The sequence below is a fragment of the Calypte anna genome, chromosome 2 (assembly GCF_003957555.1).
Source record: "Calypte anna isolate BGI_N300 chromosome 2, bCalAnn1_v1.p, whole genome shotgun sequence".
In the NCBI taxonomy this organism is placed as follows: domain Eukaryota; kingdom Metazoa; phylum Chordata; class Aves; order Apodiformes; family Trochilidae; genus Calypte; species Calypte anna.
Window position 1 is genome coordinate 798,378 of NC_044245.1, and position 27,705 is coordinate 826,082.

A 27,705-nucleotide genomic window follows, 5' to 3' on the forward strand; every position below is an offset into this window, starting at 1 on the left:
CTTAATGAAGTTCACAGGAATTTTGAAATGGAGAATATAGCACAGAGAAAGAGGAAATAAAACCCCCTACCCTTGTATTTCTCATTCTGAACTTTCCTCATCAGGAATTGGCATCTTCTCTGTGAATTCCAGTCTGCTGAGGTGGGCTGGGGAAGCTTATCCCTGCCCTGAGGTGCTCTGAGTTTTTGCTTTGTCATCAGGCATGCAAGTTTGGTTCTGTGGAGTTCCTTGCTGCCAGTTTGCATGATGCAGCCACTCACTTAACAAACGTGGGGCTCGAGTGTGCCTTAACATGCTGGTCAGGTTTGGGAGAGGTTTTGTAATTTTAATGAGTGTTGCATAACCTGAAGTAGTTCTATTTTAGTGAAAGTGGTGTTCTCTGCATGAACTTGTGCCTGCAGAAGTAATGTTCTTTGGTGCATGATGCTACAAAATACAGGGAAAGCTAAAGGCAGCATCTTTTTTAATATATTTTTTAAGAAATTCTTGAAAACCTTTCTATTGTCTGCTAGAAGGCTTTACTTTCCTTTGCTGACTAAATTCAAGGGAGCAGATTTTTGGTAGCAGATCCATGTGAAAAGGAGAAGCTCCTCCTGAGTGTTTTGCCCAGGTAAAGTGTGTACAGAGCTGGAGGATTCCTGTTTGAGCACAGCAGAGCCAGTAAGTTGGTCCCTGCTTTGCACCTGCATCACAGCACCCCAGGATGGGTGAGGCTGTCAGGAGCTGAGAGCTCCTCTGCTCCAAGCTCCTGCCATGCCCAGGGACACCTCTCCTCCAGCCCAGGTTGCTCCAAGCCTCATCCAACCTGGCCTTGAACACCTCCAGGGAGGGGGCAGCCACAGCTTCTCTGGGCAATCTGTTCCAGAGTCTCAGCACCCTCCTGCTGAAGAACTTCTTCCTCAGCTCCAGGCTGAACCTCTTCTCCTGCACTTTCAATCCATTTCCCCTTCTCCTAGGGCTGGACACTCTGAGGAAAAGTCCCTCTGCAGCCTTCCTGGAGGTTCCCTTCAGGGATTGGGGGGCAGCTCTAAGGTCCCCCTGGAGTCTTCTCTTCTCCAGGCTGAACAATCCCAGCTCCTCAGCCTCTCCTGGGAGCAGAGCTGCTCCATTCCCTGGAGCATCTTTGTGGCCTCCTCTGGGCTGGTTCCATCAGCTCTGTGTCCTTCTTCTGGTGGGGACACCAGAACTGGATGCAGCAAACTGGACTGTAAGTTGGCCTGACCTCAGTTTGCACAAGACTTCAGTAATATTTGGGTTGTTTTCATCCTTTCAGCATTCCATAAACTCAGGGTTGTTGTTTGTGAGGGAAGCTCAGCAAGACTTAGGGGGTTTTGGTGATGGTGGGTGACACGTGTCCTACAGCAGCTGCAATCCAAGTGCTGGCAGGTGCCAAGGAGCAGACCCCTGGCACAGGGCTGGCTCCTGGTGACCTCCCAGCATCTCGGGCTGAGCGATGAAGCAGAAGTTGTGGTCAAGGAGCAGGGAAGCAGGTTTGTTGTGCCATGTACACACATCACCCAGGTTTGTCTCTCCTTCCATCCCCTGCCCGACTCATCACCAAGCTGCTGCTCAGTGAGCTGCAAAACACCAGCAAAACCCCGGGTGGAATCAATCCCTAAGTTGGCACAAGTGGTGTGGAAGTGCCTTGGGCTGGAGCTGAGGATGAAACGGGGAATTCATGCATTGGTTGGACAGGAGTTAAAAGCAGAGATCAGTGAGGGGAAGGTGGGGAAGGTGTGAATGTGAGTGTGCTTGTTCAGTGGACAGAGAATCCCAGAATCCCAGAGTCTCAGCTGGGAAGGGACCCCAAGGCCCATCTGCTCCAACCCTTCTCATATTCTTGTTGATCTGAGATGTCCCAGCACCCATGGAGCTGAGACTTCCAACTTTCCCAAGTGGGGGAATCCACCCCTTCCCCTGGGAGACCATTCCAAGGTCTGACTGTCCTCAGGGGGACCAATTTTCCTCTGGTGTCCACTGGGAATCTCCCCAGGAGCACCTTGTGCCCATTGCCCCTTGTCCTGTCCATGGGACTCCTTGTACCCAGGGAGTCTCCAGCTGCTTTGGAGCCCCCTCTAAGTCCTGGAACAGTACTTAAGATGGAGCTAAAGGGATCTGGATATTATTATAGTCCAGATTTTTGTAGACTCAGAGTGGTTTGGGTTGGAAGGAACCTTTAAAGCTCATCTTGTCCAACAGTTTCAATTTTCACTAAATTGAGGGGCCCATGGACTGTGCCTACTTTCTGCATGCCAGTTCACCCTCCTGTTAGGATCACAAGATAAGAATTTGCTGCTTAAAGGTTTTATATTTTTACCTGTTACCAGAACCTGGCCAACACTCCATCTGTATTTATCAGGCAGAACTTGAAGCTCGTGCTTTGCAGCTTCTGATTTCCTGCCATATGAGCTCTTTTTCTTCGTGGTGGGTCCTCAGTGATCTGCTATCACAATAACACCTGTGGGTATTTTGGAGGATCTTCTACTAAGTTTAATAACTTGAATTTCTTAAGCCAGGCTCAGGTGTCAAATGCAGTGTGTGTTCTGGAACAACCAGACAGCTGTCCCAGCTGCATCACCTCCTGCCTGTGCTGCTAAAATAGGCACCAGCTTGGTGATCCAGCTCCTTGGGGAGCCATGGTAACAGTGATGCTGCAGTTTCTCTCCCTGGTGGAAGTTCTGTGTACCTTTTTTAAACCAGGCCTGCAAACTTCTGTAATTTGCTTTTTTTTCTAATTTTGACTTGGCAGCTTAGAGTTAAGAAATGCTGGATGTGAGGCTGTTCATCCAGTTTGAATTTAATCCCTTCTCCATCTCTTGGATTTAGTTCTGCTTTGCATTTTTGTTGTTGTCATTGTAAGAACTGCCCCAGATTCTTCTGGAAAGCTATTTTATGCCTTTTAATGTCAGGAGGCAGCTGAGATGATAACCAAAACATGTCAGGCATTATCAGCCTTTAAAATGTGACCGAGCCTTTATGCCACCTCCTCTGGAATTAAAACTCCAATGAGGAATGATGTGAAAAAGCAGAGTCCTCAGATCTGTTCTTCCAGGCAGGCCCCTGGCTGATGGAGGGCTGGGGGTTTGGTGTTGAGGAATGGTTACTGGAGAAAATGATGGAAGGTTTTCATTCATTCAGTGCTGAGCCCTTTGGTTCAGATTTCCTGCCAGCATCCTTCTTCCCTCTACTGCTCAAGCTGTATTTCAACACTGAGACTTCCAAAGGATACTGGGTTTCTCCAGTCCACCCTTGCAGAATGGACTGCTTCATAAAAAAAGAAACCAGTTTCTTTCAGTGTTATGGAATTCGGTGTATTCTTGCATTTTTTACTTTATGTAAGCTCTTCAGGAAAGGGCCAAAATCATGGATGTCTGTTAGGGTGATGGTCCAGTACTTAATCCTGTGAGCTTCAGTGGTGGCCAAGAGCTGCAACCACCTTGTGCTCTTCATGGTTGTGCTTCTGAATTACTCTCCCAGACATAGAATCATAGAATCCCAGACTGGTTTGGGTTGGAAGGAACCTTAAGCACCTACCAATCCCAACCCCCTGCCATGGTCAGGGACCCCTCCCCCAGCCCAGGGGGCTCCAAGCCCCATCCAACCTTCAACACTGCCAGGGATGGGGCAGCCACAGCTTCCTTGGGCAACCTGGGCACCCAGGGGCTCAGCACCCTCACCCCAAACAATTTCTCCCTCCCTCCCTCCCTCCCTCCCTCCCTCCCTCCCTCCCTGCCCAAGATCTCCTCTCCATCTCCCCTCTCCCAGCTCCAAACCCTTCCCCCTCGCAGGCTCCCATCCCTCCAGGCCCTTGTCCCAAGTCCCTCCCCAGCTTTCCTGGAGCCCCTTCAGGCACTGGAAGGTGCTCTAAGGTCTCCCCATTGCAGCCTTCTCTTCTCCAGCCTCAACACCCCCAACTCTCCCAGCCTGGCTCCAGAGCAGAGCTGCTCCAGTCCTTGGACCATCCTGGAGGGATCAGGGCTCCTGTTGGGGTATCCATGTGGTGCTTGGTTTCCCTCCACAGCCTCCATCACCAGCTCTGCCTCTGCCTTTGTGGAGCAGCACCCATCCCATCAGCTGAGCTGGTGAGGAGCTGTCTTTGCAGCCCAGTGGCACAACCTCTTGTGTAATAGAGGACATATTTCTCAGTAGGACAGCTCTGAATCTCTTGTGTGTACATAAAAGACATTTAAAAGCAGGGAACACCACCCCTGCTTAATTACAGTATTTGCTTTTCTTTTACTGCCACAGTGAAGACCTTTCTCTAAATATTTGCTTTTCCTGCCTGGTTTCCATTATACTGGTGTCATTATAATGTTACCTCAGCACTCTCAGACTAACCTTCCTCTCACATAATGTCTGTAATGCCCCCTGGGGCCCCAAACTGTAATTGGGTTTGGTTGATAGGAGCTGATGAGTGACGGGAGAGCATTGGTCCACAGGGATGGGCAGCAACCTGCAGCCCTCTCACCAGAACTCATCTCCAATGCAGCCTCAGCCAGTAACTCCTAATACCAGTGCTACTTTTGGAATGGTGAGAACACCATCCTATTGCTGTCTGGTCATTAATTGAGGACCTTTTAATTATCCCATGTAGGGGTGTGGGAGAAATGAAACCCCAGTGCTGTCCCCAGGCAGTTCTCATGGCAGAGCTGAATGGGGTTTTGTTGCTGTTACCTGCTTGTCCCTGGAATTCTTCACCTGTGTGCTTGTATTTGATTCAGCTTGAACAGCAAGTTTTGTTGTGGTGTCAGTTCTGTCCATAGCTAAAAGGTGAGCTTAGGGGACATCTTCTCAAAAGCCTTTTTGTCCTCTGGAACCGTGGCAGAGCTCTGAATCGCCCAAACCAGTTGTAAGCGACTGCAAACACCCAACTTTTTTTTTTTTTCTGGTTGGTTTTGCACTGTGTGTTACATTACCACTTGCTTTTTCTCTTCAGTCTCATGCAGCAACTCTCATTTTCAGCTGGCAACCCTTCCTCTTTGGCTGAGTTCCTAGGTTGAGTTTTATCCCTTTATGTTCCTGTTCATCCTTGACACTCTGATTTTCAAGAAGAGCTGGGAAAGAAACCAATATAATTCTGGTATAAATTGGTCCAGATTTAGAATGTTGAGCACATTTCCTTAGTGATATTGCTCAACTTTCAGGGGACAGCTGAATTTCAAGCCTCATCTTCCTGCTGGTGTCGTGAGTTCATTGCTGGCTCTGCTTCACCTCATTTCCCTTCCCACTATCAAATACTCCTACAGTAACCAAATACTGGGGACAAGTTTTAGTTGGAAACACTCTTGGAGTGCATTTGAATCAGGCATTGCCTCATCACTAGGATTTTTATTGTATTCTATGTCAGTTTTCAAGTAAATGGAACCTGCCCTCTACACCACCCACTGTGTCCCAGTGTTGTACAGCTCCGAGATGTTAAGCTGGTGAAATTGTGGTGGCCAGAAGACAAAATAATTCTGGTTCACCTTTTTCTCCTTCAGCCTGGCTTCTTGCAGGCTTCCAGGTGAACCCGGGCGTGTGAGCTCAGCGGGTGTTCCAGGCTTGGTGTGATGCTGCTGGGTTTAGAGCAGAGTGTTGTGCACAGACGTGTGTGTGTGTGTGTGTGTGTGTGTGTGAACAGACACCCTGACCAGCCAGTGAACCTGCTGCAGTTCAGTGCTCTTGGGTTTTATGGGCAGAGTGTGTCCTTGCTGGTTCTGGCTGTTATTGGTAATAACACTTAATTAGAGCTCGGGTTAGATGGAGGTGCTGGCAAGGAGGAGCTCCTCACCCTGGCAAGTGATGTTGCCTTAGAAACCAGTGCATAGGATTGCACAGAAATGATTGTGTTAGATTAAAAAAAAAACCAACAAAAAACCAAAACCAAAGCAAAGGCATTAGAAGGGATAAGTAATAGCTTCAGGAGTGAAGCAAAAATAGAAACACTAGGCTGATTCATCTGCTGAGGCTGGGAGCTTGCAGATTGGGTCTGAAGTGGTGACGTGGGGATGCAGTGATCCTGCCCCACCATTGGCACTCCTGCTTTTACCTGGTGAAGTGAGGGGGGGAATTTTGCAGTTTCTTCAGCACAGGGGTGTGTTGTCCCTTGGGAAGGGCTGGTGTTCAGAGAGACAATATAAGCATTATGATGCACAGCAGAAGCTCAGAGAAATGTCAGCAGATGTGTTTCATGTTGGGGATGAAATATGTGCTCAGCTTCCTTGACAGGTTTATTGGTGTCACAGACCTACCTGGAAGAAAAAGCAGGGTTTGGTGATGGGAAGGGGATGGGAACAGGGAAAAGTTAACCTCTTCCTTGTGCAAGAGGCTGCTGTCTGGCCATGGGAAGGCTGTGAGGAGCTCCAGGCAGTGGGTGAATCTCCAGGGTCTGACTTGGAAGAGCTTCTGACTGCTCCACTGCTTTTTTCTGGTACCTTTTTTAACAGGAAGATGGTGGAGAACCAAAAGGATTGTGAAAGCACAGATTTGATACTTAAAGAGTATGAAATCTCCCTCAGAGCTGAACTAAGGGTAAAAGCAGTGCGTGGCTCCCTTCAGGAACCCAACTTCATCATGGGCCCATCCTTACTCGAATCCTTTTCCCAAATCCATCCAATCTTACTTGCTGAACATCCTCCCACCCTTCCCTTCAAAGCTTTCATTGACTGCTGCTGCTTCTCTTAGCATTCTGTAGAAAGAATTAAGTTTTGTCAGAGTCTAAAGGAAGAACTGGGACCAAAGCTCCTGGTTGTCAGGGCTGCTGGTTTTGTGTTGTGAGTGTTGGTGATTTCTGGGCTTGCTGAAGGCTTAGAACAACCACCATGACGTATGTTCTGAAGCAGAATATGAATACATTTAAAGAAAAAAGATTTCATTTGTTTACTGGAACTGAGAATGGGCACCTGGAAACAATGTGCCATGGGCAGGATGAATCTTCTGAAAAGCGTGAACTCTACGTTACCTCTGTTCATGTCCTGAGACATGAAATATTAGATGGCTTCAGGAATTTTTCATAGCTAAGCATTCTCCTGCTTCTCATTATCCCAGGTATTGAGCGTGGTTCATTTCCTCCATCAAAAAAAAAAAAAAAATAAAAAGAACTGACTTAGCAGTGGTGGTTGGCAGTGCTGGACACTGACCTCAGGAGTCAGGCTTTTCCTTCCAGTGATTCATTCACATCTCTTCATTACAAAGCCTGATCCAGTGTGGCTGCTGCAGAACCTGCTCCAGGCTTGTGTGCTCTGCTTGGGACCTCAGGACCTTTTGTGACTTGGAGCTTGCACTTTGTCCTTGCCCTCCTTTGCCTGGGACAGGAGGGACATTGAGGTGCTGGAGAGGGTGCAGAGAAGGGCAGGTGGGCTGACCAGGGGTCTGGAGAAGAGGTTTTAGGAGAGGCTGAAGGAGCTGGGGCTGTTCAACCCAGCAGGTTGAGGGGAGCCCTTATTGCCCTCTGCACCCCCTAAAGGAGGCTGCAGGGAGGGGGGGTTTGGCCTCCTCTCCCCAGTGACTGTGACAGGACCAGAGGTGATGGGTTCAGGTTGCACCAGGAGAGGTTCAGGTTGGATATTGGGAAAAAAGTCTGCACTGAAGGAGTGGGGAAGCAGTGGCAGAGGCTGCCCAGGGAGGTGCTGGAGTCTCCATCCCGGGAGGTATTACCAGAGGAGGAGATGGGGTGCTACAGGAGATGGCTTGGTGCTGGTGGCTGGACTCAGTGATCTTGAAAGCTCTTTCCAACCATGATGATTCTATGATTCTAAATAAATGCAGGTTTTCTCTTCTAACTGGCAGCTCTTTGCATTAAAAAATAATAAAAAAAGAAATCAGATAAAAACCCAGCAGGAACCTTTCCCAACTTGCCCTCACTCCTGAGGAAGTGCATTACATGATTGCTGATGTATTGAGATTTGCTACAAAAAGCTTGTTCTGGAATTGACTGGGCAGTAGAGAAATGACAGGAATTCATAGAATCCTATAATGGTTTGGGTTAGAAGGGACCTAAAAGCTCATCCAGTCCCAACCCCCTGCATGGTCAGGGACCCCTCCCCCAGCCCAGGGGGCTCCAAGCCCCATCCAACCTTCAACACTGCCAGGGATGGGGCAGCCACAGCTTCCTTGGGCAACCTGGGCACCCAGGGGCTCAGCACCCTCACCCCAAACAATTCCCTCCTAATATCTCAACTCAATCTCCTCTCTTCCACTTTGAAACTCTTCCCCCTCATCCTATCACTCCAGGCCCTTGTAAATTGTCCCTCCTCAGCTTTTCTGGGGGCTCTTCAGGTACTGGCAGACTGCTAGAAGTTCTGCCCAGAGCCTCAGGTTTTTATCTAACACAGATGCTGAGGCCAATGTCTCACCAGCCTCAAATCCAAGAATTCCTTCCCCATCTCCAACCTCAATCTCCCCTTTCTCTCCAAGTTTTAACCCATTTCCCTTCTCCTCTCCCTACCCCCCCGTGTCCAAAGCCCTCCCCCAGCTTTCTTGGAGCCCCTTCAGATACTGGGAGGTTGCTCTGAGCTCCCCTGGGAGCCTCCTCTTCTCCAGGCTGAACAACCCCAATCCCTCAGCCTGGCTTCCCAGGGAGGTGCTCAGCCTTCTGAGCATTTGAGTGGCTCTGCTCTGGACACCTTCCAGGAGCTCTGTGTCCTTCTGGGGTTGGGGACTCCAGCCCTGGGCACAGCACTGCAGGGGGGGCTCAGCAGAGCACAGGGGGGGAATCCCCTCCCTTACATGGGCTCAGATGGCTTCAGGGTTGGCTGTTTTGGGGAACAGACTGAAGAGTTCCAGGGTGAGGAAGTGCTTGCAAACATCAGTCCTGCCTCAGTGAGGAGAGGGAATGCCTGAGCTCAGGGCCCATATTTCAAACTATTACAGAATGAAAAAAAAATTACTGAGGCCTTTGGAGAAGTGGAGCTTGTGGGTGGCTCTATTCTGGTTAATTAGAGGGTGTTATGAAAAATTCATATAACTTAGAGTTCCTTAGTCATTGTTTTTAAATTTAGCAGTCTCTTCAATCCAAAGCTTAAATACAAGTAGATAAATGTGTGGATTGTAGCATTTCTCAGCTGCAGGTTAAATTCAGGGGGTGTGCTGTAGCTTGCAGTCACTGGGTGTAAAAATACATTTCAACTCTAGCAGGGAGTCCTTTCACTGCTTAGGCTCCTGGACTGGAGTGTAGGGATGTCTGAAGTGTTGTAACCTGACTGAGAGGAGAATTTGCCTCTTGTCAAGGAATAATCAGTACCAGGCACTTCAGAAAGGAAAAAAAAAAAAAAAGACATCTCTGCAGCTTGGTGCTCACAGCAAGCCAGGTCATGGGCAATCTTCAGCCCTCTCAGGGCTCCCAGTTTAACCAGGAAAACAATGCCCACAGCAGGAATCCCAGTGAGGGATACTGGGGGAGTATACTGGGTGCAGAGGCAGGGTGGGAGAGTCGTGTGTTTCATACGTGTTGAGGCTGGTTTGGAATAGAGCGACACAAAATGTGAAGTTTTTGGTCTAAATTGAGTGCAATTTGAAAAATCCCAAAATAATGGGAAGCTCAGAAATCTTGTAAATTATGTTCACATAAAAAAGTATTGAAAAATCGAGGTCCCAGTATTTAAGACTAACAAAACCTCTCCCAACCTGTCCTGGTTCATCTTTCCCAGCTTTGCCCCTTGCCTTGTCTGAGCATTGTGGGTTCTGAAATCCTCATTACAGCAACACTTGTGATCACTGTTGATTGCAAAAGAATATATTACAATTCATTGAAAACAAAGCCTGCTGTGAAAGGGGCCATTCTCTGTTGTAGTGCTTGGGGCTGGGCTTGGTGGGGGTTTTTTTGGGGGGGGGTTGTGTTTTGTTTTTGTTTAAGGGGAGGAAAATTACTGCCCTTTCTTCCTGAGGATTCTTAAGAGTGGTTCATCAGCAGGAATTAATACTTAGAAATGCATCAATCATAATGAGGTTTGACAGAGGGAAAAAAGGAGACAACAATAATCCCCACAATGTTTTAAGAACACAGGAAACAAAACAATCATCTCACTGAGCTGATGGAAGCATCGAGACGGGGATCGCTGGGATTCGTCCTGATCTGAGTTTATTATTTTATTTCGTTTCTGTTTTTACAAAAGAAAAAAGACAAAACCTGACGGTTTGCTTTGAGCTGGTGTCTGCATCCAGCAAATGAAGGCGTGTGGCAGGCAGGGGGTGGGGAGGAAGGAGTTTTGTCATGAATAGAGGGGGCACGGTCGTGGCGTCAGCGGCGCGGGCGAGCTCCCAGCTGCTCCTCCAGCCCCGCGCGGCTCCGGCAGAGATGTCCCTGTCCAAGAAGCAGCCGGCACAGCTCTCCGAGTACAGCCAGCTCTGCAAGCCCAGGGACACCGAGAGCTTCTCAGAAACCTTCCACTGCATGGAGTCCCCGAAAGACTTCGGGAAAACCGAATTCGAGTGGCAGAGGACTGAGGGGAAGCTGAACGAGATCGGCTTGAACGTGAACTCGGGGGGACCGCTGAAGGATGGGCTGGTCAAGAGCGCTGGCTTCACGGATGAGGACAAGCTCTGCTTCTTTGAAGGCAAGCTAGACAAAGAGCTAAAAATAGCTCAGAAAGACAAAAGAGAAATTGAGGTGCAAGGCAAAAAATACCAGGCAGCCGCGGGTCACCTTGAGAGCTGGTCTCTGATTTCGGAGCCGTTTCCTTCGGCAGAAGGGAACTTTGCAAACCCCAAAGCTACAGAATTTCACGTGGGACAGGCAGGAGCTGAAAAATCTGGTCCCGGGCTGGGTAAAAATGGAGCCATCACCGATCAGGAGAAAGCAGCTGGTAAGGCTGGAACGGAGAACAAATGCCAGGCAGCCCCAACCCTGCCCAGTCTGGCTGTGTCGGAGAGCGATCCCGGCAAATGCGGGAAGGAAAAGGACGTCAGTGCCTGGAACCCCAGCTTCCCCCCTGTCCTGGTGAACGATTCAGGCTCTAAAGAAGCAACGGTGAGAAAAGATGGAGCCCCCAGCTATTGTGTAACCGGGGTGGTCAACGACAGCTACGTGCAGAGTGGGTTTTCTTCTGCCTCCACAGTGTCGAAGCCAGAACCTCCGAGGACCACCGTCGAGCTTGCCCAAGATGACTCCAGAAGTAGTTACTTTAACAACACCACCGAAATGGAGGAGGAGATGGCAGACAAGCTGAGCTGTGCCGAGGACAGCAGCTTCCTGAACAGGGCTGCCCACCAAAGGAAGGCAATGAGGCGTGCCATGTCCGAGTGCTCCCACTTGTCGGTGCCCCCGGCCCTTAACCTGGCTGATAAATACCCCGAGCCTGTGCTCAGAGAAGACCTCGCTACTGGTTTGCTCTCTCCTGGCGGCAGCCTGAGCCAGTGCCCCAGCCCCACGGCTGCCAAGCCGGCTGCTCCCATGAAGAGGTCACTGACCCTCTCAGAGGAGCAAACATCTGGCTCCAGCTCGGGGCCCCAGCAGAGCCACGCGGGGCTGCCCAGCCTGGTGGTGAAGGAGCATCCGTCCCTCCTGACAGAGGAACCCACTGCCAAGAAGAGAGAGGAGCTGGGCAGTGGGAACAACTCCATCAAGAAAGAGCTGGGCAGCCCGAGCTCGTACCACAGCAAGCTGGAGCAAATCCCTGAAATCAGCAGCCAGGACAAAGAGAGGGAGGAGGCGGCCAAGAAGGAGAAGAGGAATGGCACTGATGGAGCTGCTGGGGTCGAGCCTCCAAAAAACAAATGCACCGAGATGGAAGGCAGCAAAACTGCTCCACTGGAAAGAAAAGAAATTGAGGTCAGCGGTGTGCAGAGCTCTCTGTCTCCCAAGCAAGGAGATTTACCATGTGATGGTATGTTGCTGATTTTTACCTTCCTGGGAAGCAAGCAGACAGTGGCTGAGAAGCAACTGGCAGACTTAGAGGCTGCAGACAGAGGGTGGGCAGCTCATTGTACCTGAAAAGAACGATGCAGTTGAGGTTCCTGTAGTTAGAACAAAGGATGTCTCTTTGGATAGCTGAAAATGGAGGAAAAAAGCAAAAAAAAAAAAAAGTAAAATTAAAATAATTGCCTGGCTGGTTCCACAGCCAGCCTTGGATTGCTGCTGGGATCCTAAGCCTGATTCCAGAATCTGTAGTATTCTCTCTGGTAATAGTTCTGTCCTCAGCATCCTCTCACCACTCCCTCTTGTGAGCACGGGCACCCTTCTGATTTGCAAGCTGGCTTGGTAGAGGGAGGGCATTGTCAAAGTTAAAATCTGTGCTGAGAGGATGTGCAGGTTGTGCTTTCCTGTTACCCTTTTGTGAGCACCCTCTGGTATTTCTCTTGGAGGGGGGCATGGAAGAGTAAATGGTAGAATGGTTTCTCTGGTCCAGCTCTCCCTGTGGCAGTGCTGAAATTCAGGAGTGGAATTTTTACTTTCTGGAACCTCTTTCCCCAAACCCCAGTTACAACAGAGCCCAGTGTCAAAAGCAGCTTGTTTGGTTTTGTGGTGTTTTGTTGTTTCAGTAGTGGTGTGAGGCATGAGGTCAGGCTTCCCGGATTTAAAATCTGTGAGAATAGTAGTTACTCTTTGTTTTCCAGCCTGGAACAACATCTCTGTGCTTCTTGCCAGCTTCAGCCAGCAATAAACCTGGTTTTTTTCCCAGATTTTGGGGGTGAGGATGGGCTGTGTGCTTTGCTGGCCACCCGTGTTAGTGAGAGCTTTGCATGGGGAGAGGAAAGGAAACGTGTCAGGGAATAAAGGCAAAGGACTTGTATGGGAATTTTTGCACCCAGTGACTGCTGTAGCCAGCTGGTTTGTTAGACCTTCAGAGGACTGAAGCAAAACTTGAAATTAAGACCCCAGCATGAAAAGGGGGAGTGCCATGCAGGTGGGTGGGGAGATGCCTGGTTCAGGTAGAGCTCCAAACGGTGCATTTGGCTCAGTAAGCTGAGCTCTCTGAAGCAGTGAGTATGGAAAGGCAGTTTCTGAGCCAGGTGGTGTGCTGGGAGAAGCAGGTTGGAGAATTGGTTCTCTTCTTGGGTTTTGTGGTGTGGTAGTGACACCCAATGGTCAATTGGTTGGCTCCTGGCTGCCTGCACGAGGCTCCAAGCATCCCTCCAGCTCCATCCCTCCAGCTCCATCCCTCCTTTCTCCAGCTCTCATAATCACAACACAACCATGTCCTGGAGTTTCACTTCTCTCTAACAATTCATCATAATGATCATAAAATCATTCTGGTTGGAAAAGAGCTTTAAAGCCATTGAGTCCAACCATTAACCCAGCACTGCCCAATCTACCAGGATGTTTCAGTTTCCAAGATCTGTGGTCAGAGCTCTGCAGAAGGAGGCTTTGCCAATACAAACCTCCCTGCTCTGAAGTGCCAACCCACCTTATCTTCTTCCCTGTCCATTATCTCAGTGTCACCTTGTTCCTTACGGTCTCCTGGGTGCACAGATTCTGAGTACCTCTGGCAGCTGTGAGATGAGGTGGTGTCATGTTTGGTGGCAGCGCCTCACGGATTGCAGACATCGCTCCTGTGGAGCCTGAACAGAGATGTCAGGTCCTTTCAGGCAGGCAGGAGTCATCACTTCTCCTGTTGATAGCCACCAGAACAATGTGGTGACTTCCTGGCTGCCAGCTGCAGCTGGAGGGGACACTGGAGGTGGCTTTGTGTGACCTGTGCCACTGTGTGTTACCTGTGCTCAGTGCTGCACCTCAGCATTAAAGGGTCACCGAGCTTCTTGAACACTTAGGGGTGACATGGGTGAAAGTGGTGATGGCAACAAACATGGAACTGTGCAACCCTCCTTGTCCCAGAGTTTCTGGGGTGCTGAGCTCTGCAGGCATCTGCTCTGCAACTGGAGCTTCTTTACAGCAAGGCAGACTTGGTGGCCTTGGCAGTGCTGAGGTAAGAGTTGGACCTGAAGGTTTCTCTGGTTCTGTGATAAGGTAAGCAAGGAGGTTTGTGTTGTGGACAAGGAGGAAACCAGGTTTGGGTGGGTAGGTACATTCTGTCAAGCTGAAGAGGCATCTGTTTCAAACCACAGTTATGTGGGATCTTTAAATCTGAAAAACTATTTAAGACATCATCTAGAGTGGATTGGCATGTTTTCCCCAGAGGGCTGGAGCATCAGTGATGTAAAGGTCAGTGAGAGATAGGAACATGCCAAGTCTTCTGCTTGGGTTGCTTTTTGCAGATGCCTAATTCACATTACTGAGGGGGGTTCAGCATTGAGGTTTAGAATTTTGTGCTCTCCCAATCTTGGTTTTCAAAGCTGTTTGTCATCCTTTTAACCACAGACCTGAGTCTGAACCCATACCTCAAGAACTGAGTTAGCAGACAGCTCACAGGCTTGCCTGGGCAAGGACCTGAGAGAGCTGTCACTTCTTTTTCACTCTTCTCCAAAATCATCAGCCCGTTAGGATTTGGTTTGTTTCCCCCATGGAATAAAACATTGCAGCAAACACAAGAAAAATGTTTTCTTTGCTTTATATATCTGTAGTTTGGCAAGAATTTTTGGAATGCCAGAGAAAGCAGAGAGAAATTCCGTGGATGCTTCCGAAATGCTTTCAAGCTCTCTGTGATGAGCTCTTGCTTCCTCTGCCTGTTAATAAGCAGAGAGGTGGTTAGAATAAAAATAACTCCAGCAAGCAGGCAGCCTTGCTGGCAGTGTGGGACTGATTCTAAACCTGCCCTTCCTGGTTTATTCGTGGCTAAATTACCCATTCATATCCTTACCAACCTCCCTGCTCTGGTCTTGGTGTTCACCTTGCAGGTCTCCTGCCAGGCCCCAGGCAGTGTCACCCAAATGGCCAATATCTCAATTTCAGAAGCTGGAAATCGTGGTTTTCCTCCTAATTCCTCTATTTTCCTGCCCATTCTACCTGTTCATTCCGAGCTTTGTGCTTATGTTCAGGGTAACAGCTTTTGTCACTTGCACCTTTTGTCATCCTACAAATTCTTGGGAAGAATTGCCCAGCCTGATTGTACTCATTTTCCTGGTGTCCCTCCCAATTTCTGCCAGAGTCCTGTCCAGCCAGAGTTAGTTTGGTTTGGGTTTTGGCGTTTTGCTAACTCCCAACTACTCCTGTTTTTTTCTTTAATGTGATCAAGAACTGTACTTAAAATATTTATGCCTTGCAGCTAATGGGAATACAATATAATGGGAAATTTAGTTTATTTGCATTCTAAAGCATTGTCAGAAATATCTCCCTTTTCAAATCTCTCATGTACACCCTGGGAGGTGTTTTAAGCAAGGGGATCCTGTCTGTCCTGAGCAGAGCTGAGCTGTAGGACTTGTCCTGGTCCCTGATTTCATGTGTAATTGCTGCAGATTCTCACCAAGTGGCTGCCTTGTTTCCTGCCCTGAACAACAGATTTGATTCATGTTCAGTTTGGACAGAAGCTGTTGTGTGATTTATTGCACGTACCAAAGAGGTCAGCCCTTAGCTAAGCCATGGCATTCCCCACTCCCCTCACCTTCTGCTTTTTCTTATTTCCATCAGTTCAGGATCCATTCCTCCATCTTAAAACACTTTTTGCTCTGAAATAGCAGAAGTTCCAGGCTCGGTTGGGTTGGGGCTGTCACCTCATTGATCCTCAGCAGCTCGTTGTATGCACCAGAAAAATCATCTTGCTTTTCTGACTCTTGTTTCTTTGTAAACCCATGAAAAGTGAGCAGTCCAGCCTGACCTCTGAGTCTCCTGCAGGGTGAGGTTGGTTTGTTCTTTTTGTTTTGCAGCAGAATATTTTGTGATTTAGATAACTACAGAATTCACAACTTCCAACATGACTGAGTCGGGCTGCAGTAATCTTATCACCTCAGGTTTGCACAGATTAAATGAGGGGATTAGGAAATATCAACCTCATAATGAATTTATGATACTTGTTCAAGTAACATTAGTGGTGGGGATGGTGGCTTGCTCACAGGGCTCCTTGTGAGCTTCTAGTGAGAAAGGAAAGAGGTCATGGACTGGAAGTTCTGACCTGCTGTACGTGTGTACAGCCTTGAATGGAAAACCAGCACTGGCATCTCACAGGGACTGAGGTTCAAACTGATGCTGAAGTATTGGAATCATTACAGAATTCAGGTGGGTTCCCAGTTCTGTAACACCTCCTGCTCCTCCTCCAAACCAGCAAAAACTACTGGCTGGCTGTTGAAGGGATGCTGCCTGTGCTTTACAGCTGCTGGGTGAGCTTTGCTCTTCCCTTTCCCTAGAGAGAGAGCTCAGCAGATCACAGACTGGTGTGGGTTGGAAGGGACCTTAAAGATCATCCAGTTCCAACCCCTCTAGATGGGAAGGTGCGAGGAGATGCACATGAGAAGAGCAAGGAGATGTTCAGCCATGGAAGATGGGTTGAGGGCAGCACATGCTGATCTTGTTGTAGGGACGTTGTTGGTAGCTGTGCACTGCTCACCCTGGAAGTTCCTGCTGCAAGCTTGAGGTGGGATTAAAAACTGGAATTTCTACAGGTGGGTCATCAAGGTCTGCTGGATAGTATGAAGGTACATAAAGTGTTGTGCTTCAAGTTCAGTGTCAGCCATAGATCAGCAGAGAGAAGGTTTAGAAAGACCCCTCTGCCCTTGGATGACTGGGAGGACCTTTGTGCTTGACAGGATCGTGCTTGTAATTATTTTGCCTTTTGACCACTACAGAATTAGCAGTTTTTATGTCTTCAGACACTGCATCCACCCTGGGTGTCCCCAGGTTCCAGCACTGCCTGAGCTTGAGCAGCTGCCTGGAAATGCACTGAGGTTCCATCAGTGTTCAGCCCAGCCTTGGGACAGACTGAAAGGTGAATTCAGGTGGTGGTTCTCCCTGGGTCCCTACTCACCAGACCTTCTAACACTGCTTCAGTTCATGTTGGGGTTTTGCTGGTGGTATTTTTAGTTCACCATTTGCTGGGGGCATTGACAGAAAATAGCAGTTTGTGTTGGGGTTGTGAATGTGCTGCCCCTTCTATCAATGGAAAGGGAAAAGCTAATGATTTGTTTTGCTTTCTTTATACCCAGCATCATGGTCAGAGAATGTTAATGGCTCTAAATTGCTGATTTCAGTTCATGCCATGTTAGGTAAGCCAGGCGAGTAGTTGAGGTTGTTCTAGAAGAACAGGTTCTGATTTAGGATTTCCCTTCAAATAGAGTCTTAACAGCTCAGCCTGGGTTTACAGGGTGCAGGCAAAGAGGACATCTGGTTTATTCCTCGATTCTTGATGACAAGTACAAATGTACACATTGATTGAGTTGCATTTGGTGCCAGAGAAAATGCTTGTTGTGCTGTATTTGGGTCAAGCAGGAGACATTTTATTTAGCCTTTTCTGGAGAGGAGAGAGCAGATCAAGGTTGTATTTCTGCTTAAGCAGAGATTTGTTCTATTTGGAGGTGCTTTTCTCGTAAGAGCCTTAAACAAAAATATTTTATTTGATGGTGATTTTTAAAACAAAGCATCTCCTTCTGGCTGGGGATGGATGAAGAGAGAGCTCGTGCTTCTCTTGGTTTGGTTCTGAGGTTGTTTACATTGAAGAGGGAGAGTAAAGATGGTCATTGCCTTATTGCTTAATCTATTTCTCTTAATGGATTTTCAGTTGATGACTCTAATCCCCATGGGAATTATGGGGCTGTTTCATTGAATGATGTTTTAGTTCAGCTTAGCCTGTGGAATATCCCTCGCTGGGGATCTGGAAGATGAGCCCCTGGCCTCCTTCACAAGCCTGTTGGGATGTAACCACGAGACCTCATCTGCTTTGGAAGCACAGAAATGAGCCAGCCTGGATCAGTGACTACAGGGGCCAGGCAGGTGAAATACAGGTCCTAAAAAATGGCAACAAATACCTTACCCAGCTGGAGAGGTAGGAGGTGAGAGGATTTAAGTGATACAGGCTCGGGTACCCACTGAAATGTTCATTTAATTAGTCAATAAAGGGAGGAAACAGTTGGAAGAAAAGTCCAGCAGCAGGTGGACTTGGTGATGCTAAAGGTCTTTTCTAACCAAAAAAGATTGGATGACTCTATGAAAAAGGAAAACAGGACTTAGCACTCTAAAGATCTTCCAGACGCACAGTGTGGATTTCCTGTCAGCCTTTAGCCTCACTTCAGCTCTTCCTACCCACAGGAGCAGAAAACAGAAAAACTCCTTTCAGATGCTTAAGCTGAGCCTAAGATGTTATGCTGGGGCCTTCACCTGTTCCTTTTGATGTGGAGAGTGATTTTTGGGTCTGGTTATTCTTCATCTTTAGGAAGTACACAGCACAGGCTTTTGTTCTGAGTTCCATCATTTCTAAAACAATTCAGTAACACGGTTTAACTTTAAAAAGATGCTCATGGGGATGTTTCTGCAAGTACTTTTTCCTAATTTTACAGCTTTGGGGAAGGGAACATGAACAGTAAATCTTTTCATATTTAATGCCTGTTTGTTTGGTTTTATTTTCACACAGTAACAGCTTTCACAAGGGAGCTGTTACAGCAGAACTGACAGGGAAGGGCTCTGAAAGATTGGAGGTCTGGCTTCCAGCTCAGTGTCACCTCTGATGAGCTGTAGCCCTGATGGTTTTGTTTCTGTACTCACAGGGAAGGAGCAATATTCCTACTGCTGGAGGGATTTTATAGGGTTGTAGCTGTCATAAGGAAGCTTTTCTTTGTAGATTCATTCTGCACGTGCGTTCTGTGATGTGTAAATCTGCATGTTGTCCTCTGCCTCTAAAAGGTTGTCATAGAATCAGAAGTATGGTAAAAGTATTGAAGGTAGGTTTTAGAGAAGAGCAGATTTAGATTGGATGGCAGGAACAAGTCCTTCCCAGGAGGGCAGTGGATCCATGGCCCAGGCTGCCCAGGGAGGGGGTTGAGGCCTCATCCCTGGAGATGTTCAAGGTGAGGCTTGAGGAGGCTCTGAGCACCCTGAGCTGGGTGAGGGTGTCCCTGAGACTGCAGGGCTGGGACTGGGGGACCTTGGGAGGTCCCTTCCAACCCAAACCACTCTGAGTCTATAAATTAAGGCATCACAGTGGTTAATGTGGGCAGTGGCCAAACCATAAAATCATTCAGGTGAGAAAAGAACTGAAAGATCATCCAGTCCAACTATAAATAATAAATAAATATTACTTAAACAATAAATAAACTCTCTGTAACATTAAAGAGGGAGGACTTGGAGATATGGTTGTGTTTACTGTCTATTAAGTCCTGAATGACATGAAAGTTGTGAACAAGAGAAGGGTGCTCAGTGTTTCCATTATAAGAATATGGGTCATCAAGCAAAAATAGCAGCAGCAGATGAAAGCAAATGATGCTGGGTGACTTCTGAGCGTTTCACACTGAAGCTGTAAAACATCTTGTGCCAGGAATGTATAAATTGAGTTGGTTTATTATTTATTTTTCTTTACTGTGAGGCTACTCAGATATTGGAGGAGAAGCCCAAGGTGTGGCATCTCAGTTCTCAGAGATGCTCAGGCAGTGATTGGAAAAACCCCTGAGCAAGCTGATGTCATTTGGGTGGGAGATCAGACTAAGTGACCTCCAGACATCCCTTCCAGCCTACATTGTTCTCCTATTCTAATGTTAAATGATGACATGGGCTAAAAAAACTGTTGGGCAAGCGTGTGATCTCCAAATTGCAAGTCATGGGCTGGTGAGATTGTTTGGAGGAGAGCAGGGTGTTCTTTTTCTCCTTATGATTAGGAAAACTATTTATAGTTATTCCTAACAGGACTTGGCTTCAAGAAGACATATGATGAATTAATTCATACAGTGTGGTCATCCTCTGCTATGTAACTGGGAGAGTCACTTGGAGGGCTCTTGTTTAAGCCTCAACTCAGAATCACCTATAAGTAGATCAGGTTGCTCCAGAGCCATCTGTGTCTCTTCCAGGTCTGAATGTCTCAAGGATGGAGATCTCACAGTCCCTTTGGGCTTCTTCCAGTGTGTGTCCACCCTCACATTGAAGTTTTTTCCTTTTTTTTGGAAATCACAGCAGCTGTGACTGTAAGCATCCCGATCTACTGGGACGTGTTGGGTTGGACTGGTGACCTCCAAGGTCCCATCCAGCCTTGGTTGCTCTGTGGTCCTGCATTGCCTGAGCTCTGTGTTGTCCCATGCAGGCAGGTTGCTGGCTTCTCCCAGTAACCCTGTGCTACAGCTGTAATTGCAGTTTGGGTAACAAGTTCAAGGTTAAAGTGATGGAGCTTTGTGTTCACTTTCAATACATGGGTTTGCAGTGCTCCTCGTTCATGTTAGGCTCCTACAGCTCCAAGGAATCATAGACAGGTTTGGGTGGGAAGGGGCCAGGGACATCTTCAACCAGATCAGGTTGCTCTGAGGCTCATCCAGCCTGACATCCAACCTGACCTTGAATGTTTCCAGGGATGGGGCATCTGCTTCCTCTCTGGGCAACCTGGGCCAGCATCTCACCACCCTCAGTGTAAAGAGTCTCTTCCTTTTATCTGCTTTAAATCTCACTTTCTGTTTGCTTGTTTCTTTGTTTATAACCATCACCCCTTCTCCTGTCACTACAGGCCCTGCTAAAGTGTCTGTCCCCATTTAATTCATCTGGAGGGAGGTTCTGAACATCCTTGTGATACGAAGGGGGAAATGCTCCATTTTCTGACCACCTTCTGCTGTGGGAAAGAGAGACAGGGGAAAAGCTTTGATATGAGTCTCATGGTTTAGGGGATGGTGGCTTCCTGGGGATGCAGTAGGATGGGTTGGGTTTGAATGATTGATTGTAAGCTGTGCCTGAAGGCTCCTTGGAAGGTTTTTCTCTTGAGCTGTGTTAGTGGTGGAGGAAACTTTGGAGAGCTCAAACAGGGATGTATTTTTAAAGAAGTAACAGTCTGTTTAAACATGAATACTGAGCCTTGAAGGATAGCTTTGGTCTTTAATAAGTTAGCTGCTCTACAATCTGTTCTTTCTTGGGAAAAAAAATACCCCTCTTAAAACCATTTTATCATCAACTTCAATTGCTTTGTAGCACACTAGCTTTCTTCTAATGACAACTCACCTGTGGCTGGTAACCACCAGGAGAGTAGCAGCAAGCACAGAATTAAGAGGTTAAGGATAAAATATGTTGTCTTTCCACACACCAGAGCAAGTAAATAACTTGCTAGGAGTGGCTGCTGAGTCCTAGGAATGAGGCTGAGTTGCCTTCCAGGAGGTGGTGCCTGCTCCTGGCTGTGTGGATGGCCCCACATGCTTTGTTTGTGTCACAGAACTGAAACTTGGCTGGGGGAGGCAGAATTCTAAATTTCCTCATTACTCTTTTTGGGATTTTTATGTCTCACCCTGCTAATAAGAGACCAACAGCTGTTATGTTATCCATCATTTTTAGATGGGTAGGAAGAGGATTGTCTCCTCCTATAGCAAGGAGCTGAAGCATATTTTCTTGTAATTGTCACTTTTGGCCCAGATCGTCTCATTTTTATGCTTAATTCTGAAAAATCACCCCCCACTTCCCACTTGTTTGTTAGGATCCTTGTTCCCTCTGACTTCAGTTTCCTCTGAACACCACATGGTCTTGTTTGCTGGGGCCTTCAGCCAGCAATGACAAATACCTCGTTTCTGGTGACAAATTGATTTTAAAAATATACTTTTTAACTTGTTATTGTCTCTAGTGTGCCTTTGCCAAATGGCACCCTAGACGTGAGGAGTGGACACAAGAGATGAGCCAGTGGGCATGGCCAACACGAGGAGGCCTCTGAGGCTTCAGTCACCAAAGGTTCAATCTGTGGGGTGGGTTCTTTTTTTAATTAATTGTAATATCACTGAATTTAACAGATTTTATATGGGAAGACAGTTGTCTGACAGCAAGGCTGCATCCACCAGTGCCAGACTCCTCCTGCAGCAGATGAGAGTGAAAACTTGTCAAGGAAAAGCATTGCTGTTAGCTTGGGTATGCAGGGGAGTTGACTTCAGCTTTTTCCTCAGAACTGGCTTGTTTTGTCTAAAACAAAAAGATAAGTATTATAAATATGAGGTAACAGAAGCACAGTGTCCATGTGGGAAGTGCTGGGCACCTGAGGTCCCTCCTGCATGCATCACGTCAAGAACCCAACCATCCCTCCTTGGACTGCCTGGAGGACACGTGGGATCACTGTGGCAGGAGATGGAAGCACCACTTATCAAGTTTGCTCTTTCAGAGCTGATACCTGTGAGACCTCAGACATAATTCTGGTGTTAGGGGATTTAATCATTCTTGTGGAGTCATTTGTTTTCTCAGGGGTGCTTAGATATGAATGATTTCTTTCAGTGTTGCTCTCAGAACTTGTGAAGCAGCAATGCCTTGTGGTGGTGTGACCTGACACATGGAATCTATAGTTCTGCTTTGCTTGGAGAAGACCCCTGAGACCCTTGAGTCCAACCCTTCCCCCATCCCTGCCAGGGCCACCCCCACCCCATGTCCCTCATCCCCACATCCCCAGGGGTTTCTCTGAAACCCCTCCAGGGATGATGGGGACTCCAGCCCTGCCCTGGGCAGCCTGGGCCAGGCCCTGACAACCCTTTCCAGGCAGAAATTCTTCCCCAGCTCCAACCTAAACCTCCCCTGGCACAACTTGAGTTGTGCCAAAGTTCCTCTTGTCCCATCCCTTGTTCCTTGGAGCAGAGCCCGACCCCCCCTGGCTCCAACCTCCTCTCAGGGGGTTGCAGAGAGCCACAAGGTCTCCCTCAGCTCCTCTGCTCCAGGATCAACACCCCAGGGCCCTCAGCTGCTCCTCACAACTTCTCCAGACCCTTCTCCATCTTCTCCAGCCCCTCCTCCATGCTCTCCAGACCTTCTCCTTGTGCTCCAGATCCTTCCCCACCTCCATTCCCTTCTCTGCACACTCTCCAGACCCTCAATATCTCTTTTCTGACCCAGAACTGATCCCAGGATTGGGGGTGCAGCCTCAGCAGTGACCAGCACAGGGGGAAAACAAAACACAGCTTAAGTAGAGCTCAGTTCTGCTGTCAAGGTACAGACAGAGGATGTGTTTTACGAAGATATTTCACTTATAAAACTGGAATATCTTAATGATTTAATAAGGGGGCAAAAAGGTTTGATTTCCACCATTGAAAACATAGTTAGTGAGTGGGCTGGGTGAGCTGGGACTGGCTGTACCGAGCAGCTTCCCGCTGCAGTGAGGGGAAGGGGCTCTGATGGCAGGGTTTTGCCTTTGTTTTTTTTGGTGGAAGATGCCAGACTGGAATGTCCTTCCCTCTCTCCTTCAAGCCCCTTTCCCCAGGCAGCAATTCAGTTCTGGGTGCTGACTCAGCCCAGCTGAATTTTCTCCATCAGCGACCGCCGGGAGGAACCGGAGCCGCGGCGGCTGCGGAGGAGCTGGGCTCAGGGCAGAGCAGCTCCCAACAAAGTGGCTTTGACACATCTTCCCGAGGTTTGTCGCCAAAAATGACCGAACTGAAAAGTCTCTTTAAGAATTCCTGCAGACTAATGAACAAATTTGATGAAGATTTGGCAGCTTTTCCTGATGTTTCCCCATAACTCGGGAAATCTTCCCAGGCAGTTCTCTGCTCTGCACGGCTCAGTCCCCTTGTAATTTAAACAAAGGGTTGTTACACAAATTGAGGCAGCACAAAAACAAAACTGTCCTCCTGCCATCCCTCAGGGTCTGTGTACCCTGGGACACCCAAGGCTAGGAGGGGAAGGAACCTGGAGAATGCTCCTGCGGGCCCTGGAGCAGGGAAGTTTTCCACCCATCCCTCCTGGGCTCATGGTTATTATTTTTTGGTGCAAGTTGCTTCACCTGTGTGTGTGCTGTCCTGCTCTGTCAGCTTGGGGATGCTGCATTTTCTGGCTTACATTTTAAAACTAAGAACAATAATCATGTTTGTTTGTGTGTTGACGTTATTCACTCCCAGTTTCTTGTTTAGCAGCCCATATTTGATTAAGTAACGTGTAATGGCACAAAATTCATGTTGTCAGTTCGGGAAGCATGGAGCTGCTGAGTTTCAATCCTGCAGCTTTGGAAATTTGGAGGGTTTTTTAGGAGCTGCATGAGGTTTCCTGAGCAGACAGGTTCCCAATTGCTGGGTGGATGCAGGGATGGCTGTCATCAAGCAGGAGTTTGATGTTGCTGCTGAGTTAGCTGAAATCAAGCGACGTGGAAGGAAGGGAACTTCCAGAGGATGGAAAGGCACCTTGATGTCCGAGATATTTGAGACTGGTGGGATTCAAAATGAAGTCACTCCCAGGCCTGGGGTCCCAGGGTCAGAGAATGGTCATTATTCAGCAAAGGGAACCCATCAACAACAGGCGCTCTCTCTGCTGCTGCTGTTGATAAAACTGACAAATGGAAGGAGTGAGGGAGAGTGTAAAGTCTTATTGAAATGCAATGGAGAAAACGAGTATAGAGGTGCCAGTATAGATTAGCTAACAAAAAAAAATGGGCTTTCTAGGGTGAACATGAATGATCCTTAAGCATTTTGCCTTAAAACTTGTGTCCACTGTGTGCATTTTTACTCCTTGTATTTCTTCACAAATCCGTTTTATGCTAGGATGTTAAACCCACTGCTGCAAAACATTTAGTATGACCCACAAGCTAAATGGCTAGAAAGAGGCTAATGCAATGCAAGGCAAAAAAAAAGCCTTCAAGACTTGTCGTGGACTCAAAGAAATAAATAAAGCCAGCCAAACCCTCCTGCTGCCGAGCAGCGCCGGGGCAGGCAGAAGGCACGATTTTATTTTGCTTGTTTTCAATAGTGGTGTTTGTACCAGAATTGAACTGTCCTCTGAGGCTGCCTTCAAGACTGACACGCCAGAAAGTGTGTGATATAAATAGTAATTTTCAAAAGGATGTGGCAAACAACCTTTCCTCTGCTGGAACCCTTAGGCCTATTGTCTGGTGGGCCCTCGGCGTGCGCCGCAGCATCACAATCTGTTGGGTTGTTGTAAAAAGAAAGGGCCAGCACAGATTGGCTTTGTTTTAATCCCCAGCTGACAAGGGGCAGGGTGTACATCTGTGAGGGGCTCTTTGCACCATGGCCTCCATCAAATTCAACCCCCCCAGGAGCTGTGGCAGAAGGCGGCTCGTCCCGGCACAGTTGTTGCAGCAGCCACACGGGAATCCGTGGGCTCCAAGCTCTTTCTAGGGAAATTGCTTCTTGCGTGTCTCCTGGTGCAAAGCAGCGTGGCAGTTCTATGGGATTTGTAGGATTTAAGGAGGAAACTTGGTAAAGCTGCTGCTAAAGGGAACATTTTATCTTGTTTGCTTTGGAGGGCAGGAGTTGGGAAGCGCAGCGGTCACACGATGGTTTCCACACTAACGTGGGTTGGTGTGATCCACCCATGTTGGATCCACCTGCTTCCCATGTCCCCACTTTCCTCTGCCACCTTTCCAATTAGCAGTCTGGAAATCCTTCCTGCTCCCAGAGAGCAGCAACACCTGGATGTGGACAGGAGGAAGGGCAAGAGGAAGAAACGGCCATAATGATAGGAACAGATTAAAACCTATGCCCTACTTCAGGATAAGTCATCATGTAAAACCTGCAAGAGGTCAGAACATCACTATTAACATTCCAACAAGTCATTTTACTAACTCAAAAGATGGGAAGGTTTGCTATTTTAAGCCAGAGGGTCTGCTTTCTGTTCTCCTCTTGAATTGTATGAGAAATTGGGATGCTAATGGCATCTGGATGAGCCTGTCCTGTTACAGGGAAAATCTTCCTATAGATGCTCTGATTTGGGGGGAATTTTTGAGAAACAGCCTATCTGTACCTTTCTCAGTTTTGTCTCCTCCTGCTAGTGTGTTGTATAATAGTAAACTAACAAATACATATATATAATTTTTTTTAATCTCATAGTTAAGAAGTCTCCCTTCCTTTTTTGCCTTCCCAGTAAAACCAGAAGAGACCAAACCAGCTGAAGCTGTGACAGGGAATGATATCACAGCACCTCCCAACAAAGAGCTTCCTCCCAGCCCTGAGAAGAAGACAAAGGTAGGTGCCATTTCACATCCAGCCTCTTCACTTCTAAGGTTTATCAATTTCCCAGCTTTTCTGCTTCTAAGTTTTGGCAACATGAGTTCTGTTTTCTGAGCTGCCATTTGTGAGCCCCTTTTACTGAAACAAAGACATCCAGCTGGGGAGCTGCAAGCAAACAATCAGCCTGTAGCAAATGTGCCTGCAAGTGGGTTTTAAAGCTTCATTGAAATGAATTCCTGGTTGGTATGGGTGGTGTAGAAGTAGTGAACACGTAGGCAACACTTCTGCTGCACTGAGACTGTCCCACTTGGTTATGAACACAGGTATTTGCCTTACACTTGGCATTCCCAGACCTCCCTCAGGATCTGATGACTCTCTCCTTTTAGGGCTGTTTATGAAACGTGAAATACCTGTTTCAGCAGCTTGCAGCAAAATTCCAGCCCCAGTTTCTTAGAGCAGCAGGGTGGTTCTTGTTACCCTCACAGGCACTGGAGTTGATCAGATGAGGATTTAGAGCTTGCAGCCCCTTTGTGTGCACGGAGTTGAAAAGCAGTGTCCCTGTGCATTGCACGCAGGAGTGGATGCCAGGAACCACCCAATTTCTAATCCCAGCTTTACCAGAAGTTCCTTTTGTTGCTTTAGATGTCTCTGAAATAAATCCTGTTCACTTGGAATTGATGGCAAAGCTGCACTGAGCTCCCAAGGCAGCCTGCTGCTGCTCTGCTTCAGCTTGGTCTTTTCTTAGGCTCAGAAAACAGAAAGCTAATTATTTTATTTTATCTCTTTCGTTTAAAATTATCATTTTTATGTTCCTGCAGCTCAGTGTTTTGGTTTACAATGCGCTATTTTTTTGTTGTGGTTTTCTTTGCTTTCTTTTTATACCGGATTTTGCTTTTCTTGAAAAAACTTAAAGCCTGCGACCTCCACACCATCTGCCAAGCCTGCAGCACCGAAAGCCAGGCCCTGGCTGCTACCAGTCCCAAACGGCCAGCCTCTGCCACTCCTGGCCCTAACAAAAAACCCACCAGCCTACTTACAGCTCCTACTTCAGCCACTCCTAAACGCCCAGCCACCAGTACTACACGTCCCTCCACCCTCACTCCAAAAGAGACTAAACCAAAGGTAAGGAAACTGCTCGCTTGTTGTGGGGGAGCTCCCAGAGCCTCCTGATAACTTCCCAGCTCTCTTACCCAGGAGTCAAAACATGAGTCTAGAGGAGGCAGGGGAGGAGGAGCTCAGGATTCACTGAGCTGTGGGAGCTGTGCAACTTCCAGTAACCCCTTGTACCATCAGATCCCAAGTGTCTTCTTGTGGCATCACAGAGAAAAAAAAAATGAAGCTTGACGCTGTTGCCCACATTGTCCTCATGGACTGGTGTGAAGTACACAGGATTATTCTTTCTTTCTGTTACTGAAGGGGGGAGATTTTTGAAATACAGATTTATAGACTGCAAACATCAGATAAGTGCAGACAAGAGCATGGGAAAACTGAACAGAGACCTTTGATACTCATACTGGGGGGGGGAACAGTTTGAACACTTCAGTATTTCCCACTGATTCTCTGGCATCATAAAAACTGTAGGAAGGGAACTGGAAATGCACTTGGGTGCTTAGGAAGTACTGGGGGGTTGTAATTCTCCAATAAGAGAAGATTTGTGGACGATTCTCAGTGTCAGTACCTTGAAGCCAGAGAGGGGGAGCCACAGGTAATGTGAAGAATGGGAAATGTCCCTTGAATTTTCCCTGTGGTAAATTATTGTTAACAAGAAGAATTCAGATTTGAAAGAGATTTGCTAGCATTTCTCCATACTGAAGCATGAATAACTGCATTGAGTGTCTTTTAAAATTAACTAAATAAACATAACAGTGT

The 27,705-nt window shown here is 47.6% G+C and overlaps 1 protein-coding gene across 6 annotated transcripts in view; it reads left to right on the top strand.

Annotated features, from left to right (window-relative positions):
* Positions 1 to 27,705, top strand: part of LOC103536145 (microtubule-associated protein 4-like) — a 150,320-nt gene that overhangs the window by 117,940 nt on the left and 4,675 nt on the right. For all 6 annotated transcript variants that reach the window (XM_030444902.1, XM_030444905.1, XM_030444907.1 and 3 more), the window contains 2 exons: positions 25,751 to 25,851; positions 26,750 to 26,958. In XM_030444902.1, coding sequence (XP_030300762.1) covers positions 25,751 to 25,851; positions 26,750 to 26,958 — 310 coding nt within the window. The remainder of the gene's footprint in view (positions 1 to 25,750; positions 25,852 to 26,749; positions 26,959 to 27,705) is intronic.